The 18619-nt window shown below is 38.8% G+C and overlaps 1 protein-coding gene across 2 annotated transcripts; it reads left to right on the top strand.

Annotated features, from left to right (window-relative positions):
* Window positions 1-6179: 6179 nt before the first annotated feature.
* Window positions 6180-18003, top strand: gnrhr1 (gonadotropin releasing hormone receptor 1). 2 transcript variants are annotated; one of them, XM_074687282.1, is made up of 4 exons: window positions 6180-6624; window positions 11017-11554; window positions 15024-15225; window positions 17136-18003. In XM_074687282.1, the coding sequence occupies exons 2-4, from the start codon at window positions 11018-11020 to the stop codon at window positions 17549-17551; spliced, it is 1155 nt and encodes a 384-aa protein (XP_074543383.1). In that variant the 5' UTR covers window positions 6180-6624; window position 11017; the 3' UTR covers window positions 17552-18003. The 2 variants fall into 2 exon arrangements, with proteins under 2 accessions (XP_074543383.1, XP_074543382.1); XM_074687281.1 differs by having other exon boundaries at window positions 17133-18003.
* The last annotated feature ends 616 nt before the right edge of the window (window positions 18004-18619 follow it).

Here is an 18619-nt window from a genome sequence, read left to right as displayed (position 1 = left end):
GCCCCCTCGGTGCTGCCAGACAGGGCGCTGATTGGTCAAGCTGTGACTCCGTGAAGCCCAGACTAGCAACTGATTGGCTGTTGGTTTCCCCAAAAGACCCAGACACACCGCTGGTTAGTTGGCTCTGATAAAACTCTGGCAGCTGATTGGTCGGACATTTCCGCGGCGCAGATAGAAAGCTCGCTGATTGGCTAGTAGTATGTTGTTGTCTGTGTCTGGACGGAGAGCCATGTTAACTCCAGTGGGGCTAAAGAAACAATGTGTTCGTTTACATTCAGTTAAATAACAGGTCTTTATACTCATTTAAATTTTAATTATTGAACCTAAAGTCAGCCGATTTCCACCTTCAAGCGGTCAGAAATTCAAAGAAACCCTGCTGACACATTTTTACCCTTGATTCATGTCTCACAGGGTTTCTTACCGCTATATAAACACGCATGTGCATGACAAAGACCTGAGACAGGGCAAACAGTGACAGCAGTGCGGATGGAGATGGATGATAGTGAACGTCATGACTGTTTGTTGTAAGCTTTGTGTTCGCCGTCAGTCACATTGTCCTCACAAATAGCACTTCAGGCTGCAGTGTAATGCACTGTACAGGTGTCACTGTTCACAAATAAGACAGGTAAATATGCATGTGAGGAATGCAATAACTGTACATGTCCATGCTCAACTGCACGTCTGTCTTCAGTCTGCTCCTTCTGCTTATGTCAGTGCAAGTTGTTCTGATGATCTATTTACATACAGGTTTATGCAAAATATGTAAATGATGCAACAAGGATGCAATAAATCTGGTTCTCTATATCAGTCAGATACCTCATTATAATGCAGCTAAGCTGTTTAAATACACAGAGAGGATAAACTTTGTCTTGAGGTGATTAAATAATAAAATTGGAAGAATTAATTTGTTATCACGCATATTTAACCACCTGTAAGGACACAATAGAGTTCCAGCACAAACATGACGCTGGTGGACTTGCTGACCTACTTTGCATGTTGATAAATTAAATTATTTATAAACAGCTTAACATAAGATTTCCAGAAATACCAATTCTGTTGGCAACATCCTCTTTGCTCCTTCCTTTTCAGTTTTGGTCTATGCAAACCACTACATACCTCTGTTATAAAGGATTATTATATTTTATGGTTCATATGTTCCTGTTTTTAAACAGTAAACATTTATGTGTTAGATATTTTGGATACCAATGCTAGTCCCTTAGTCCCTGCTTTCTTCATTTGATGTGACCTGCAGACAGGACAGTGTCATCTGGCTGTGCAACAATGCACATTACAACAGTCTTGCTTACAGGCTACAGACAATGAACCAAGTGTGATATAGCTGGAAGCTGCTGTTTCTGGTGACTACCATGGAGATTGAGCCCTCTGGTGGCTGCACAGGGTTTTACTCTATTTATCCTAAAGGTCTGTGTCGCTTTTATTAATGAGAACAGCTATTTCAAGCAAGCTGAAGGAGGCACAGTTCCTAAATTACATAAAGCGACTTGTTTTTAATTATGACTTTTATATGTGTAAATTGAGGCTAAAGTGGCTTTACCACTAATTTCATTTTTATCATATGCAAATGACCTGTTGATATCATATTAGATAATGGAGTGAATAAGTGCAAAAAAATCCTTGGCCAAACACAGCATACAGCTGTGTTTCAGTATACAGCTGGGGATCTAATTCTACCCATAGTACAAACACTAAAAAGGTATCAAACATATCTTAACACCAAAATAGTCACTTAATTGAAAGAAAACTTTTGTTAAATACATTTTTGGCATTGTTTCAGTAAAAAAGAAAAAAAGAAAGAAAAAGGAAGAAAAACAGTCCAACAGTTAAACATATTAAAGGGTATAAATCAAAATATACAGCATCTTGACAAAAAAAAAAAAAAAAAAAAAAAAACAGCTGTAGTATAGTAGAAGAAAAACAGTTCAGTACAATAAACTCATCAACACAGACTGAGACCGCGTGGACCAGAGCTAAGAAGAGGAACTCAAAACAAATAGATATGAAATTGTTAGAAAGTCAATCAATATAAATTTTATAAATAAATCAATAAAAATAAGATTAAAGTTAAAATTAAATTCAAGTAAAATGCTAATGATCCATGTACCATTTTTCATATTCAAACATGGGTTAATTTTATCCTCTTTTAAACTTTTAATGTTATCTCACATAGCAGCAGAATATAGACAGACATATGGTCAAAAACCCCAAATACAAGATGCTGCAGGATAGGAAAGGTTACAACACAGTACGCTACTATAAAACATAAAGGAATACAGTTTCAATATGATCAGTGAGATACAATATAATATACAATATGATACCATATGATGAAATAAAAGACAATAAAATTTAATAAGATTTGATTGAACCTGATATGATAATAAAATAAAGTATAATCCAATAAAATACAGTTTCAAATTCTAAATTATTACAGTTGTTTGCAAACTTTGTTCATGACCCAGCAGAGCCTGAGTGACACAAAACTTGACTAACCTGTGACCACAGTCACTAGAATGTGGCTAAAAACAGCATGAAATATCACCTTAAGCTCATCATTTTTTAGTTTTCCTCCTGATTCCTGCTTCAAAGGACTATTGCATTCTTTTAAGTGAAGTTTATCATATTAGTTACATAAAATGAAAAACTTTCCTGATGCACGTTAGGTGTTTATAAGAATTGCATGACAAACGTTACTGAGTGTATGTTCCCAAACATTCAAGCGGACCTTCATATTTTTTTGGGCCACCTTTTGGTCCCATGATTAAATACTGGTGCCCCAGTTGGCCTTGGAATTTAGGTGTTCCTCGACTGTTCAGTTAAAAAGGGGTAGAGACGCTATTGCAGGAGATCCTGCTGACTTCCAACTCTTTGCTGCATATCTTCCCACTTTCTCTACTCTCCACATTTCCTGTCTGTCTTCAGCTTTTTTTTACAGCTCTACAGTTTCATTCAGCACACGCTTTTGTCCAAAGCAATGTGCAACAGTAAAAGAAAGAAAATACAGAACAATATAACTTACAAAAAAACAAAAAAGCAGAGTACTGAACTATTAGAAGTGTTTTTGAAGCTGATGAAGTGGTAAGGAAGAGGTTGCCACTGCATTTGTGAAGGGGTAGTTATTTTCGAAGTCATTGAAACAGAAGACTGTTTTATGTGCAGGGATCAAATCAACAATATTCACTTATGTACAGAAAACAGTTGCAAATGCCTATTTGCCTGTTCCCAAACATTCAAATGGACCTTCATATTTTTTTAGGGGGCACCTTTTGGCTATCTCTTGACTTGGTGATAGCCAAAAGGTGCCCTGATGTAAAATGGAGAGGTCTGATAATAAGCTGGAGCTCCTGGATTGCAGGATGGGATGTTACCCCACCTTTCTCATTTAGAGAAGTTTGGGGTCCAGCACTTTTTCAGGCTGCTTGTGCATCTGTGAGATCTTTAACCACAGGCAAAGAGCTAATAAGACTCTTGTATGGCATTGATTTGGCATATGTGATCCTGGTGACACTATTGTTATTTGGGGACAATTACCCTTGTAAAGCAGTTTTGATTAATTAGAATGAAGTATTCAATGCACCAGAGAAACAATTCTGTGAATCCAAACTGAGTTTTTCATCGATTTTTAGATATTAGCCACCTCCACACACTTATCATTAAACAGTTCTGAGAAACCTGTTTTGGTCTCAGTTTTCAGTTAATGTCTGAAAGATTTACTTTAGTTTATATTTCTGTTTAATTTTCATACATTCAGAGGTAGATGTGGTGTCTTGACTGTGAGTGCAGCTTACTCAATTGTAAATCAACCTGAGTCTAAGCAGTACTGTCAGAAACCAGGGTTACTCACCAGAGGACGAGGCATCAGACAGAAGCAGGCTTCAGACGACATAAAGAGCCTCTTTGCAGAACGATGTCATAAATCACAGTCTGATGATGATGGCTGAACATGGCCTGCACTATGGATGAGGTGATGTGGCGAGAATAGAAGCGCCGTTCCATAAACCAACCATCAATCCTTCGCAATCACTCCTCCATGTCTACCGTTGCACTGTTAATTTCTTTTCTTTTCTTTTTTTAATTTTATATCAATCTTAATAACATCTTAACTTAACTAGGCTGTGTTTAAGAATTGAGAGGAGATAACTTAACTGGTTGTTGTGGAAACCTGCATGCACCAAAAAAGGGCCTTCAACTTGTTCTTACATCTCAACACCTTTATACTTTTGAAGAAGCTTTGCCTGAATGAAGAAAAAATGTGAACAAAGCAATAAAGAAAGAGTATAGTAGTAAGGTATGTTGTTGATGCAAAAGAGCAAGTGAATCTTTCATGTTTGCTTTGTTTTGATGCAAAAATGCCATCCTACAAGGAACTGATGGATCAGGATTGAGGTTAATGTACTGTTTGGCTGTAGCTCATGATTTGTTGGTTAATACTCACTTTACCATTTAACGTCAGAAGGATGAAAATGATTTGTTTAATTGATGAATAGCAAGACCTTATTGCATTTGTTGTTTCTGAAGATATTTTTCTTGAAAATAATCTTTGTCTTAGTGGATAAATGTGTCCTCTCCCGCATGAAACTCAAAGGCTCTTTTAATTTTTTAAAATAGCAAACTCCCATTTTAACACAGAGGTGAGGGATCTGTTTGTTTGTGCTGGTATAAGCAGTGAAAATGGAGTCCATGGTTGAAGTGTGAGAAACTGCAGCTCCAGGTGTGTCAACAGGATGTTATCACTTAAAGTGAGTCAGTTACTGTGGCTCATTTCTTTATTTGTAAAACTGCACAGAGGAAGAATTGTTTTACAATCATCTGTTTTAATTACAATAAGAAAGAAAGTTACACATATATTTATTGAGTCAGCATTTCCAACTTTCCAACTGCCTTTAATGGGTCTTGTTACTGAAGAAACTAACATCACAGGGATTACATTGGTGTTTCAGGTTAGGTTTTTGGGAGTTTTCTTTTTTCTTTATTGCATTGAACAGCTTGAAAAAGACAGAGAATCCTGTGACCAGTGCCAAGAGAATTATGGCTGCTGTTCATGTGATGTCAGCTCTAAGAACTGAGCTCTGCTGACGCCTAATTCATCCATCTTTTATGTTTTGGCTCGTGTATTGACAATAGCTTAGGGTTGGCTAAGAGTAAGTGTTTTACAGTAAGGGTATTGCTGATTAAGGGTTAGTGTAGGGTAAGTGGAGGATTGGTGTGTACACAGTAAAGGGTTATATTAGGGTCAGTTAAGAGTGTAGATTTAAGGTTAGAGTTAGGATAGGATTATTCAAGGTCTAGCTTAGACTTAGTTTGGGGCTTGCAGTGGCTAACCATAGGGTTAAGGTAGGGTCAGTGTAGGTAATGGCTAGGGTTAGCAAAGAGTTAGTGCGAGTCAGTGGCTTGGGGTTATTGTTAGTATCTCTCTGGTTAAGTGAGCAAACACATTCATACTACTGGAAGTTTAAGACTCACTTTGAAAGTCCAAGAACAGGTCGTCTCATTGTTTTGGGTTGTTTGTTTGGATCTAGAGGTTTAGAGGTTAGAATACACAATCCTCAAGCAAGTGACCTAGGTTTGATTCCCAACCTGTGGACCCTTCCCATAGATGGATACCTACTTTCCCCCAGGTTTTCTGCTTGTTTCATTATTCTATTCCCTCTGAATAAAAGTGTATAAGCACAAAATATAAATAAATTAGTAAATGAATATTTTTTCTCCATATGGAATTTGACTGACATATTTACAACTACAATTTACAGCTACACTTGGCACTACTCGTTTCTTTAATTTATTATAGTTACCAACATGAATCCAAGTTTACATTATAGTTATATTGCAGTTAATTTTTGTGGGCTTTTTCCAATAGAATATACTTATAATATACGCATTTTTACTTGTCTGGACCTCAAAGGGAGCTGTAACTGCTTTTCGAAGCTGTTGTTAAACCACATAAACAGAAAAAATATAAATTTGATTGAGGGGACACACTGCAGTTTTTTTTTAATTTGACCGTTATTGGTGATGAGCTGCTGGTGCAACTACAAAGCTACAACTTAAAAGAGAAATGACGCGAATCGAGACTTAATGATTGTGTGACAGTGACAGCAGGTAATGCTCCTTCGGTTCATCTGCCGACGGAATCTTTCACAGAGGAATCAGAAAGAAAGCAACACACAGAAAGACAGACGGACAGACAGAACTGTAGTGGGTCTCTTCTGCTCTGCACAAAGCGTCTTTCACTCCGCTCATACTGGAAATTCCCCAGGATGTGTCTCATATCACAAAGGTGCAGTCTACCGCTGCAACACCCCGCGCGTCACCCGCCTTAATTAACCAATCGGCATCGATCCTCGCGCCGTTCACACTGGAGATTTTTACAGTGGAGGGTAGAAGGCTGGAGGAGATGGAGGCGATAACAAGGCACAAAGTGATCTGGTAAAATCGATGATTTATTGGTGATATTAAATAAGTGTGTGAGGGGGGGTCAACGCGTCGGAGGGCATGGACCAGGAGAAGTGATGCTTCAGCACTTTGGACAGCTCCAATCCGGGACTGGAATCCTGCAGGTTTGATTCCCCACAGGACCACCGGCAAACTGAGCTGACTCTTCCTCGGGTAAGAAGCTTTTTATTTCTCTCCTCTTTGACTGTATTCAAAGTGATGTTTCTGATTTAGTGGTTTTAAGTCAGTGTGAGTGTTAGCAGGTCGGCAGGGGATGAGGGCGCGTCCCCCCTCTCCCTCCCCTCCACATATGAAGAAGTGATGCAGTGTGATGTGTGCAGGTGAGGATGAGGAGAAAGTGACAGAAAGACGAGACTGACTCTCATTGAGCGTCTCTTCAAAGATAAGAGACGATGTATGAAGAGAATGTCTGTTTTTATTGAGTGAAAATGAATCATCATGTTGCTTACAGTCTTTGGTGCAACAACATATGAGGGTATGCAGAATTCAGCCGGGAGAGGGCGCTGCTGCACCGCCTTTAACATAAATAACCCCACTGTTTCCTGCACCAGGAGTACGAGGAGCATCTATCACTGCTGCTCAAACCACAAAGACTGATTTTCTTGGTTTTCCACATGAAAAAGAGCTTGGATTCTTGTGCATTTAATACTACAGTCACGACCTAACTGGTTGTTTGTAGAGGCTCACTTGGCTCAGGTTGCCTTTAAACAGTCCAGTAAACAAAAAGCATAAACAAATGCAAAAAATGTTAAACCATCAGGAGATTTTTGTGTTTACTGTGCACAGTGCACATCTTGCGGGGATTTAACCCCTGTGTTGTTGTCTTTATGTTGTATTAGTTTATTTTATTCTATTTTTTCACTCTCATATGGACCAGGGTTTCGGGTTTCAATAAATCAGTGAATGTTAAATTTTTCTGAGGTCTATGCAGGAAATTTTTTTTCACACCTTGTTCCTTTTTGTACAGACCTTACAGCTCATATCCTGCTCTTACAGGCACAGATCATTTCAACTTGTGTTATCAGAGGATTAATCCTTTGACTCAATTAATCACATTTTGGATCACTTTTTTAAACTTCCACTATTTATATAAAGACTGTAAAGCCACCCTTCCCACTGTTTTGATTTGTGGATTAAATGAAAGCACTGATCTGCTTTATGATCTTGACTTTTAGATTCATCATTCAAATAAATGCTGCACTGCTACACTAGAAAACGTGACTCGGAGGGAGGAGACAGTTTCGGAGAATTTTTTATGTTTAATTTTACATATATACATTTTCATCCATTCAACGCAGTGCAGTTCTGCAGTGTACAGTGTCAATATAATGAACAGTTATTCAGGGACATTTTGATTGTTCTGTGAAGGCCAATTACACCAACAACAATATACAATTAGAAATACTGATTTATGACCCAAGAATTCAGATCGGTCTATCAGCATTAATTGGAATTCCTGCAAACACCACACATACTTCATTTGATGTAATTTTTTCATTTTGTCTTAGTTTTTTTCTCTGTCCACCTCTCTTTCTTTCCAAACCTCCCTCCACCCCCCATCCCCCTCAAATGCTGACAGAGCCAATTTGTATAACATTGTTTTTGTGTTTAAATTTTAACTTAACTCGGCCTTAGCAGATGTTTGTCCAACATGGGTCTCTGCCTGTTAAAGAGAGTTTGTTGTTACTACTGTACTGACTAAATGCTACACAGGCCTCATAGTGGGCTAAGATCAGATCAGACTCCTAATCCTGTCTTAATGTTGCATCTTTGTAAATATAGAGTACGGTCTGTTAAAGGTTTTTTTTTTTTTTTTTTGAGATACTGTTTATTATTAATTCTACTGAATGGTCATTGCAAAAAAAAATTCCATCTCTCAGGACTTTCAGATAGGTTGCTCTCTGTTTAATACAGGTTCTGATTGTGTGAAACTATTGTACCCCACACACTAAAAAGACATATTACTGGTCACAAAAACCTTTGGTTTTCTTACAGCAGTGGTTTCCAAAGTGTGTGGGGACAGGGGGTCCTCAAACCCTGATTAGGGGGGTCACGAAATGCCTATAAACCTAATACTATTTTGACAATTGCACATTTAAACCATTATTGTAAAAATATAAAGAAAACTGGGTTTACGTTTTACTTAAAACTAGTGAATGTGTTTGACCTGTTCCCCCACAATTCTATGTTGCATCAAGACTCTAGAGGTGACTTAGCCAGGATAACGTTGGTATTTATTTAGGAAACATCCATATGAAAACACAAGTGGCTTAGATTTCTAACAATCAGTAAAGTATTTAAGGGATTTTTTTTCTTCTTCATTTCTGTCTGTTTTTGGATTGGCTTGTTAGCGTAGTCCCTCAGCAGGTGGTTCTTGGTCTCTGGCATTGCTATCATTTGGATGGTGGGCTGAAGAGTTCGGAGAACCTTTTCCTTACATTCATATACCTTATGGTGTAGTCAGTTTACACCCCTTAAGCTGCGCTGTAGATTACATCTTGGGATCAGTTTTATCTGTGGTGATAAAAACAATCCTAAGTGGAAATCTGGCAGCTGACATCTGTCTTATTAACTGCACCTGTGTGCTTAACTTCTAGATTGTAACTCAAACTCAAAATACCTCACTAAAATTTTATTTCTGCTTAGATGCAGATCACATTCTTGTCCATTTTACAGTGTAGGAGTTCTAAAAGAGGAAAGTACGGTGATACACTGTTTTGCGTATAAATATACTCTTAAGCTCTGTCACATTTGCTTTAATAGTGGGGGAAATGTAGGTGCAGATGACTTCTATGCAGAATTTGATCAACAAGAAAAGACTAAATTATGGTTTTCAGATAAATCAACATCCAAAAGACAATAAGGCCCATCAAAAAGGTGTCAAACAAAAGGAGAAACACAGGGAAACATCGACAGAAGTAAGAGATGGAAAAAACAACAAAAAGAAAGAATGAAAGATGATCTGTAACAAAAATATGAGGAGTACAAGGGATGTCCACAAATTATACCGTGAATCAAATCTAAGAGACAAATTCTCTGTGTGGGTCTTTTTTTCTCCTACTACCGCTGGAATATATATTTGTATTTCTTTTTTAATCTTTTCCTCTTTTTAATTTATGAGGTTCAGTTCAGTACCTTGGATACTTAGAAAGGCAACCTCTCCTTAAAAAGTGAAATTTTTAGGTAAGAGTAAGTGACTCTACAGGCCTGAGCCCCTCTGAATCTGACCGTCTGTCTCCATGTCTTCATCCTTCACCTCCCTGAAAGCATCCATTAACCAGAAATATCCAGAAACCAAAAATACTGGCATAAAATATGTATCATCGCAGACCGTTTTCTTTTCAGCACTCCTGACAGTTTCTGCTGTAAAGCCATGTCTTTGCACATGAGCCTGCACAATAATGTGCAAAGGAAGACCAGAATTGGTCTCACATTTTCTGCAGTTATATCAAGACCTGGTGATGCTCAAATAACAAACTATGTGAGAGATGATAGAAGACTTTTAAAACTGCAAAGAGACAGGTTCTTAAATAATTTGCCTTCTTCACCCAGACTCTCCCAAAAATAAACCATGTTGCTGCTGCTGTGTTACAGAGCTAAAAGATAAAAACACCCTTTAAAATGTTTCAGGTAATCTAGAGCCCACAAACAAAATACAAACAAGTTTTGATAAATCCACACTTCTAATTATCAAGAAAAGTAGTACAATTCTAAAGTTAGCATAATTTCTTCAGGAAGCATCTTATCAGCTTCAATGTGTGCAGCTAAACAATCTGTTAAAATTAGATTTTGATATGAAAATCTTAAATCTGTAAAAACTGGATTTTAGTCCAAGAAGAGATCTGGTACCTGCTTGTAGTTTGGTGAATTAGGTCTGGGTAGAGTTCAGTGTCTGCAGGAGAAACGGTCCGTATGGAGAGTAAAAGCAGGAGAAACACTGCTGATCTGCCCTCCATAGTAGATATCTGCATGCCAAATGAGCCAAGATTCTGTTCAGGATCAAATATTTACACTGACACAATAATAATTGCTTGCTTCTGTGTCACTAAAAATAATCAGCATTTAGATTTGCTGACTACCTGGAATGAATGGACAGAAATGATGAATCCAAAGTCCAATCAACAAATGGCAGAGGAAAGACCTGAAAAAGCTTGATTTTTTAACAATCCAAATCACTATTTTGTTGTTTCTTACTTAAGACTTAGTTCGACAAAAATCATGAGAAAAAAGTTTCTTTTTCAGCTTCATACCCCTGACATAAACCAGTGGGAACCTTCTGCGGAGCTATTAACAGTGAAGCTGAGACTCACCTAAAACTGATGAATGTGCTTTCCTCCGGAATAAACTAGGATTTGATAGTTCTACTTGACAGATGTATCTAGAGGTTAAATTTTACTTAACTTTTGATCAGTCAATTTGTGATTGGACTGTCAGCAATGCATTCAGTGATGATAATAAAATTTGCCTAATTAGACAGGCGTCATGATTTCAGGAAGTGTAATTAGAATGTGTGTCTAATTTATATGTCCCCTCCCTGTGTCTCAGGATGTCAGGAAACCTGTCTCTGTGGGTGTCCCCCCCTGGTGATCCTCTAAACGTCTCCAGCCTCTCCCTGATGAATTCCTCCTCTCCTCCTTCCCCTCCACCCTGGGAGGCTCCTTCCTTCACGGTGGCAGCCCAGTGTCGCGTGGCAGCCACTCTGGTGCTGTTTGTGTTCGCCGCCTGCAGTAACCTGTCAGTCCTGATCAGTGTGTGCTGGGGGCGGGGCTATCGGCTGGCTGCACACCTGCGCCCACTCATCGCCAGCCTTGCAGCGGCTGACCTGGTGATGACGTTTGTGGTGATGCCGCTGGACGCTGTGTGGAACATCACGGTGCAGTGGTACGCTGGGGACATCATGTGTAAACTGCTGTGTTTCCTGAAGCTCTTCGCCATGCACTCTGCAGCTTTCATACTGGTGGTAGTGAGTCTGGATCGGTATCGGGCCATTCTGCACCCGCTGGACTCTCTGGATGCTGGACTCAGGAACAGACGCATGCTGCTGGTGGCCTGGAGCCTCAGTCTGCTGCTCGCCTCCCCTCAGGTACAGACAGGTGAAAGTTACATTGATCTGATCCAAGTAAACACAAGTCAAAACAAAACAAAACAAGTCAAACAAAAAAGGGAGAAACATATTATACACTAAATTATTTTAGGACTCAAACAGATTTTTCTCCAAAGTTAAACTTTCAAATAATTGAATTTATGTAAAATATTATCAACCATGTTTTTGCGCGCAAACTATATTTTGATATTAATTCAGCATCAAGAAAGTTGCAGGACTTTTTTTTATATTGTCCAACACTCTTGACCGCTGCCAACAACAAAAAATGCAACTTTTAAATGCTAAGAAAGCCTGTCATGATAAGCTGATTTCAAAGTAACTCTCGCCCCTGGTAAAACAAAAGGCTAAAGCTAGATGCAGAGTTCAGGGTAGCAATTCAGATTTCATAAAGGGGGTAGTACCACTCCTGGCTGTCCCCCTGGACACACCCCTGCCTGTCATGATATGAACATACACTGCCTGCCCCCCCAAAAAAGTCGCCACCTAGATTTAACCAAGCAAATAGGCACGAGCCTCCTATTGGATAATACTGCATGGGCGATTATTTTTCAGCTGGCAACAAGTTATTTAACCCCAGCTGGTACATTGAGTTGCTTCTCATTTCTTTAACAACCATGTCGAAAGACACATCCTGTGGTCGTGGGGAAGATGTTAGTCTGAATGAGGTCAGCTGACTACCTGAATATACTGAATGAGCAGGTTATTCCATCAATGGATTTTTTTCTTCCCTGATGACACGGCCATATTCCAAGATGACAATGCCAGGATTTATTGGGCTCAAATTGTGAAAGAGTGGTTCAGGGAGCATGGGACATCATTTTCACACATGGATTGGCCACCACAGAGCCCAGACCTTCACCCCATTGAGGCTTTGCACAGCGGTCAGACTCTACCATCATCAATGTAAGATCTTGAAGAGAAATTGATGCAACACTGGATGGAAATAAATCTTGTGACATTGCAGAAGCTTATTGAAACAATGCCACAGTGAATGTGTGTCGTACTCAAAGCTAAAGGCAGCCCAACAAAATATTAGAGTATGTGACCTTTTTTTTGGTGGCATTTTTTTTAGCCAGGCAGTGTAGTACTGCTTTTCCCAAATCAGTTTCTCTGCTTGTGCTCCCTCACCTATTATCGGTAAGTGTTTGAGTTTTGCTCTCGTGTGATCCCAGCTCTGGTCAATGAAGCATATTGGTTTTAAAAGTGATGCGATTGAATGGATGTTTTTGGTCCTAGAAATGGTAACATCTCTATTTTTCCCATTTAACCAGACTCTTCCTGAGTTGCTTTGTTAGTGTTATTTTGTCGGTCTGATGTTCAAGATCATTATTCCCCCCCCCTTAATACAAAAATTATCTAATGAATCAAAGAATCAGTGGATCAGCAGCTCCTGTGTCCTGTGAGTTTTCATCGGTTCTTTGGGCTTTGTAGGTAAAGATCATTGTGCTCTTTAAAGAGGGGTTATAGAGCCCCCCCATATTTTAAACATGGATGTAAAGTATTGATGCTGGATGTTCAAGCTAGGGTGCAGGTTTTCAAACTGCTACATATTCATGCATTGTAAAAATCTCTGAATCTGTGTACTGCTTGAAATGGTCCATTCCAAAAAATAACATGGTCTTCATGAGACTTGCTGAGTTGATGAGACATATGGTCCTCCAAACTGGTTCATAACAGGTTGGAGCAGTGGGCCTCAAACACCAAGGTCCGCCCATGGCTCTACAATAAGAGGAAAGGGGTTTATATATGCATACTTTTGAGAAAATGGGTTTTCTAAAACACTAGAGGGGGAAAAAAAAAGAAGTTCCTGCTGTAAATAAAAAGTTACTACGGAGGCACAAGAGGGACAATATAGAGACTAAAAATAAGGCACAACACCCCCTCTTTAACCAAAAGCTCTGTCTCTTTGCGGGAATTCTTTTAACAACAATCTGAAAAAACAAGAACTTTCAGTGGGTAAACTTTGATCCTTCAAAGATGATGCTGCAGCCATTACAGCATGTTTACCTGCTGCAGGGTGAAGCAATAGACCAGAGACCCTTAAAATGTTTATGCACACTTCCATCCTAAATGTAAACAAAACAAAACAAACAAACAAACAAAAAACAGTCACAGGCTTTAAAAGTAATTGAGTTCTCCTCTAATGTAGCAGAAAAGCTATTGAATTGAAATGGCCTGTGAACAGTTAATGAGATTTTCTGGCTTCATCTGATGGGTCTCTAACCACACTGTGCATCCAGCAGCTTTTCCTCTGAGGAGAGAGCAGAGCCAGAAATAAACCTGGACACAAACCTGTTCAAGGATCTGATCTGTCACGGATAAAGCAGCAGGGTGAGAAGCTGCTGGGCTGTATGTCAGACTGATCTGATATCTGATGTGTTTGAAAGCAGATTACTGACCTCTGCTTCCCCCTGTACCACCGTGTATCCCTCTTAAATGCTCCTGTGACAGGGCTGAATCCCAGCATGCATTAGGTGCAAGGCAGGCTATTTTACACCATGAAAAGGCCAAACTTGACAGACACTGAATTTAAAACAGATAAACTGCTGGAGAGCAGCATGCACAGAGCAGGGACAGAAGATTTAAAAGGCGATGTTATCAGTAGTCTGTATCGGCGGGTCACTTTACAGAGCTTCATCGATCTCTCTCGTGATAAAATGGTGTTTCCAGCAGCAAACCATTTCTGTTCGTCAATATCATTACAAACTCTGCCCAGTGTATCCACGGATATTGATTTTTCTTCTCTTATTATGCTACAGCTGTACCTCGAAGTTAGAGTTAGGATCTGAAGCCCTGAGAGCCAATGCTGCTTAAAATTACAGTCACCACAATCTGTTATCATACATCTTTAAATACAAATTAAACATTTCAACGAATAGCTTCCAGCCCTATCAGTGGAATCATCAGACTATCCAGTATATAAAAAATACTTTAAATGACTAAAGTCTGTTTAAGTACCCCAAACAAGCTGTTCAGGGAAAGTGTGTCCAGCTACTAAACGAATACCCAGCTATCTGATATTTTGAGAATTTGAAGACATTCAGTCTGGAAATTCAAAACTTTAACATATGTATGAATAAACACAGATCAGCATGATAGTTCTCCTTTAATTGGTATAGATGATCAATAAATCAATCAGAGCTCAGCTCAAACAGAAAGACAAATGTAAAAAGCTTGTTTGAACCATAAACCTGTGCAGCTGCATCCTGCTGAAATAGTGCCAAAACAAAAACCTTCATCAACTTTCAGAACAAGAGTTTTTTGATGTTTTGAGGTCCATCAAAGTGAATTCAATGCACATCACAGAGACAAAGAACAGCCAGAGGTCTGCAGTTCTTCGTCTAGTTTTCAGATCTAAAGTTTGTTTAACTGTAAACAAACTTTATCTGTGTTTGCTGTGACCGCATGAAACTCATTCCTCATCTCTCTTCACTCTCTTCATCCTCAGCTCTTCATCTTTCGGGCCATTAAAGCAGATGGAGTGGACTTCACTCAGTGTGTGACCCATGGAAGTTTCCAGTATCTGTGGCAGGAGACGGCATACAACATGTTTCACTTTGTGACGCTGTATGTCTTCCCCCTGCTGGTCATGACTTTCTGCTACACCCGCATCCTCACCAAGATCAATGGGCAGATGCTCAAGAGCAAAGGTGTGTGTGAGTCTACGGAACACAAGAAGGGACGTTTTTCTACCAAACACTTCACACAACGTGCTGAGTATAAACAGGATACTAATAATAGTGCAATGATGGAGTCAGCAATCTGACTTTTGGTGGAGTCACTTGTTAGTAAAAAGTCAAAAAAAGATTAACAGTCACCTTAATAATCAAATAACTTTTTAAAAGGTGAAACAAAACAACACACCAATCAAGCAGCTTAATCCCGACTCTATAAAGAAACAGTCATTAAAAAATAGCAAAACACAGGAGCCGCTGACACATTCAGTTTGTTTTTAAAGATACAAAATATACATATATAAAAAAACTTCATTTATACAGCACCTCTGAAACAGTAATTTAATAAGAAGAGAACCCAGGCAGTACAAAACACAAACTACATAGAAAGAGGCCACGAGAGGTAAGAAGAAAAGACTAAAATAAGTAATAAAGCAATAAATAAATAATAAAGAAGATAATAAGTAAATAGATATTAAAGGAGATAAAAAGTTATAAAAAAAATAGCAGTGAATTATTGAAATGAACAGATAAACCAAAAAATAAGAGATACAGAAAGATTGTTTCAAGCCAAAACAAAAGTAAGAAAGGGAAAGAGTAGAAATTAGAGAATGAAAGAAGGAAAGACAGAACATGTAAAGGCCAAGTTTGATAAAAGGAATAAGAAAAAGAATAATCAACTGAAAAGAAATAAACACATCACAACAAAGGACTGAAAAAAAGACAAAGAAAGAAAGAAAGAAAGAAAGAAAGAAAGAAAGAAAGAAAGAAAGAAAGAAAGAAAGAAAGAAAAAAAGAAATGTTAAAAAATAAGGCATGAACAAAATAAGAAACTGAATAAATGTATATATTCATTTTTCAGAGAAAAAAAATAAGAAAGCTTAAAAAGGAAGTAAAATGTAATAAAAACCTAAATAAAAAAAGGAAGGAGTGGAAGGAGAAAGAAAGAAAGAAAGAAAGAAAGAAAGAAAGAAAGAAAGAAAGAAAGAAAGAAAGAAACAAACAAACAAACAAACAAACAAAGAAACAGAAAGAGACAAAGAAACAAAGAAAGACACAAAGAAAAAACCAAAAAGAAACAAAGTAATGTTGTAAGCTACATAGAATAAAAACCTGATGTACAATTTGAGTTTAAATTCCTGCTCTCTCAGTAACGTATGGTGTGTGTGTAGAGTGCTATATCAATTGTGTGTGGTTAAAAGTAGTCATCTCTTTAACAAGAGGCTCTTTCTGTAGTGATCATTTCCGTTACATCATCAGGCCCTGAAAACAACAACCTGAACCTGTCAGGGACAAAAAGAAAAACCTTTCATGTTTACATATTTTGACCAAATTGCACCAAAGGATGATGTTGTAGTAGGCTACTTTCAGTCCTGCTGCCTGAACAATCTACCAGAGGTGTGACATGTTTTTGTAACTATAAACCATTAAGCTTTCACAATACACAGAGGGGTCTGAAGGGACCAAAATCTATTAAAGGTTTCAGTTGAAGCTAAAAGAAATTTGAGTTACCAGACCTGATTTATTGCACTGCCTTCTGTGTTTGTGGCTGCAGCTGAGTCAGAATGGTTTTTAGTTTCTCTTGGTGACGTTTATTTGTTTAACTTTTTAAGAAGTGTCAGGTTATTTAATTAGATGGTTTAATATGCCTTTTGCTCCCATGGGGTTTTATTTTCCCAGTCATTCTCCTTCATTGAATATTGCACTCAGGTATCACATAACCTGATTATCATTTAAGATAGCCACAGGCTATAATTGTTATTTAACTTTGCTTTGACTAAATTTTGATAAAATAAAGAACTGTCCCTTGTCCTTTGGTTGAAGTTGTTGTTGATTTGTTGATCCACAAGGGTGACCTCATGGAGTTGTTTCTTGTGTTTCAGCAGAAGGTGAACACTGTCTCAGACGCAGTGGGACTGACATGATACCCAAAGCCCGCATGAAAACCCTGAAGATGACCATTGTGATTGTCAGCTCATTTGTCATCTGTTGGACCCCCTACTACCTCATGGGAATCTGGTACTGGTTCCAGCCAGCCATGATCAAGCACACACCGGAGTACGTGCACCACATATTGTTTGTCTTTGGGAACCTGAACACGTGCTGTGACCCCGTCATCTACGGCTTCTTCACTCCATCTTTTCGAACTGACCTCGCTGATGTGTTGGCTTGCTGCCGTGGCCGTCGGGCCAGCAATGCCTCCCCTCGCTCTGTGGACCGTCTATCTCATCGATGCCATGGAGCCGGGGTAGAGATGGAGTCTGACCTGAGCTCAAACCCTCACAGTGGAAATCCAAGTTAAACGGACTCCAGGACTGCTTGGATGAACTCCATGTCTTACATAAAGATGTCAACGGTTTCAAGCTCAGAGAAATCCAACTGTATACGATTGCATGGTCAACAACTTTCTTTACCCTTTGGAAGAACTTGGGCTGTGATCAAGATCCATAAAATCTGCACAAACTTTCATATCACACAGTTAGTGAAGAAAATCCCGTCACATGTTCTCTGTGGGTTCCCTCTTCTCTATAAACATATATCTGCATAGGAATGCAAACCAGAATGCAAACAAGATTTCTTTGTGCTTGGAACTTTCTGGTTTCCAATCATTGACTCGTTATGTTTCTGGGAGGATTTGGTTGTGAGCATGAAAATGGTTCAGGTGAAGGATGAAATAAGGATAACACATTGACCAAAATCCAATCCAGTAGCTCAGCTCTTAATCTGTGTGTAAAAATCTGCAGTCAAGTGCTGATAATCAGTGAGACTTCACTTCAACCTTCTACCAATAGAAAAAGTTAAAGCTGCAAGTTTAGCCATAACAATTGTCTATCACTCCAGAGGCTACCATTTGATAACATTTTGATAACTCTTGGGTTTGGTGACTGTGTTTGGCTACAAAAAGTTTCCATTTCTCTATTAATGACCATCCCTCTCACCTCAGAGGACATCCTATTTTTCCATTCCTTCCATACTGACCGAATAAAAGAAGTGGGTGTGGCCATTTTAATGTCAGCAATTGCTTCATAAACTGTTTTAAAGGTCCCATATTATGCAAAAATCACTTTATTAAGTCTTTTAGTGAAATTTGTGGGTCTTTGGCTTTCCTCCCAGCCCACAGAATGTGATAATTAATGACAAAAGCTGTACTTTGTAGTGCTTCCTGACCTAATACTGACCTAAAACGAGCTGTTTGGAATTTTCGGGATTTGCTGATGTCAGCGATTCCCTTTTTTGACCAATCAGTAGCAAGTCTGACCTGATTGGTCCACCGGAGCAGATACCCCTGAACCTCCTCCCCGCCCACTCCCCTCCCCTATGGTAAACAAGCTTCGCTGTTTTCTAAACATTATGCACTCGGAGCTTGGTT

Source organism: Halichoeres trimaculatus, unplaced genomic scaffold (assembly GCF_033239565.1).
Source record: "Halichoeres trimaculatus isolate MK-OKI-2021-1 unplaced genomic scaffold, fHalTri1.1 fHalTri1_scaffold_14, whole genome shotgun sequence".
NCBI classification, from domain to species: Eukaryota; Metazoa; Chordata; class Actinopteri; order Labriformes; family Labridae; genus Halichoeres; species Halichoeres trimaculatus.
The sequence above is the reverse complement of the archived record's forward strand: the minus strand, read 5'-3'. Positions and strand labels throughout refer to the sequence as shown.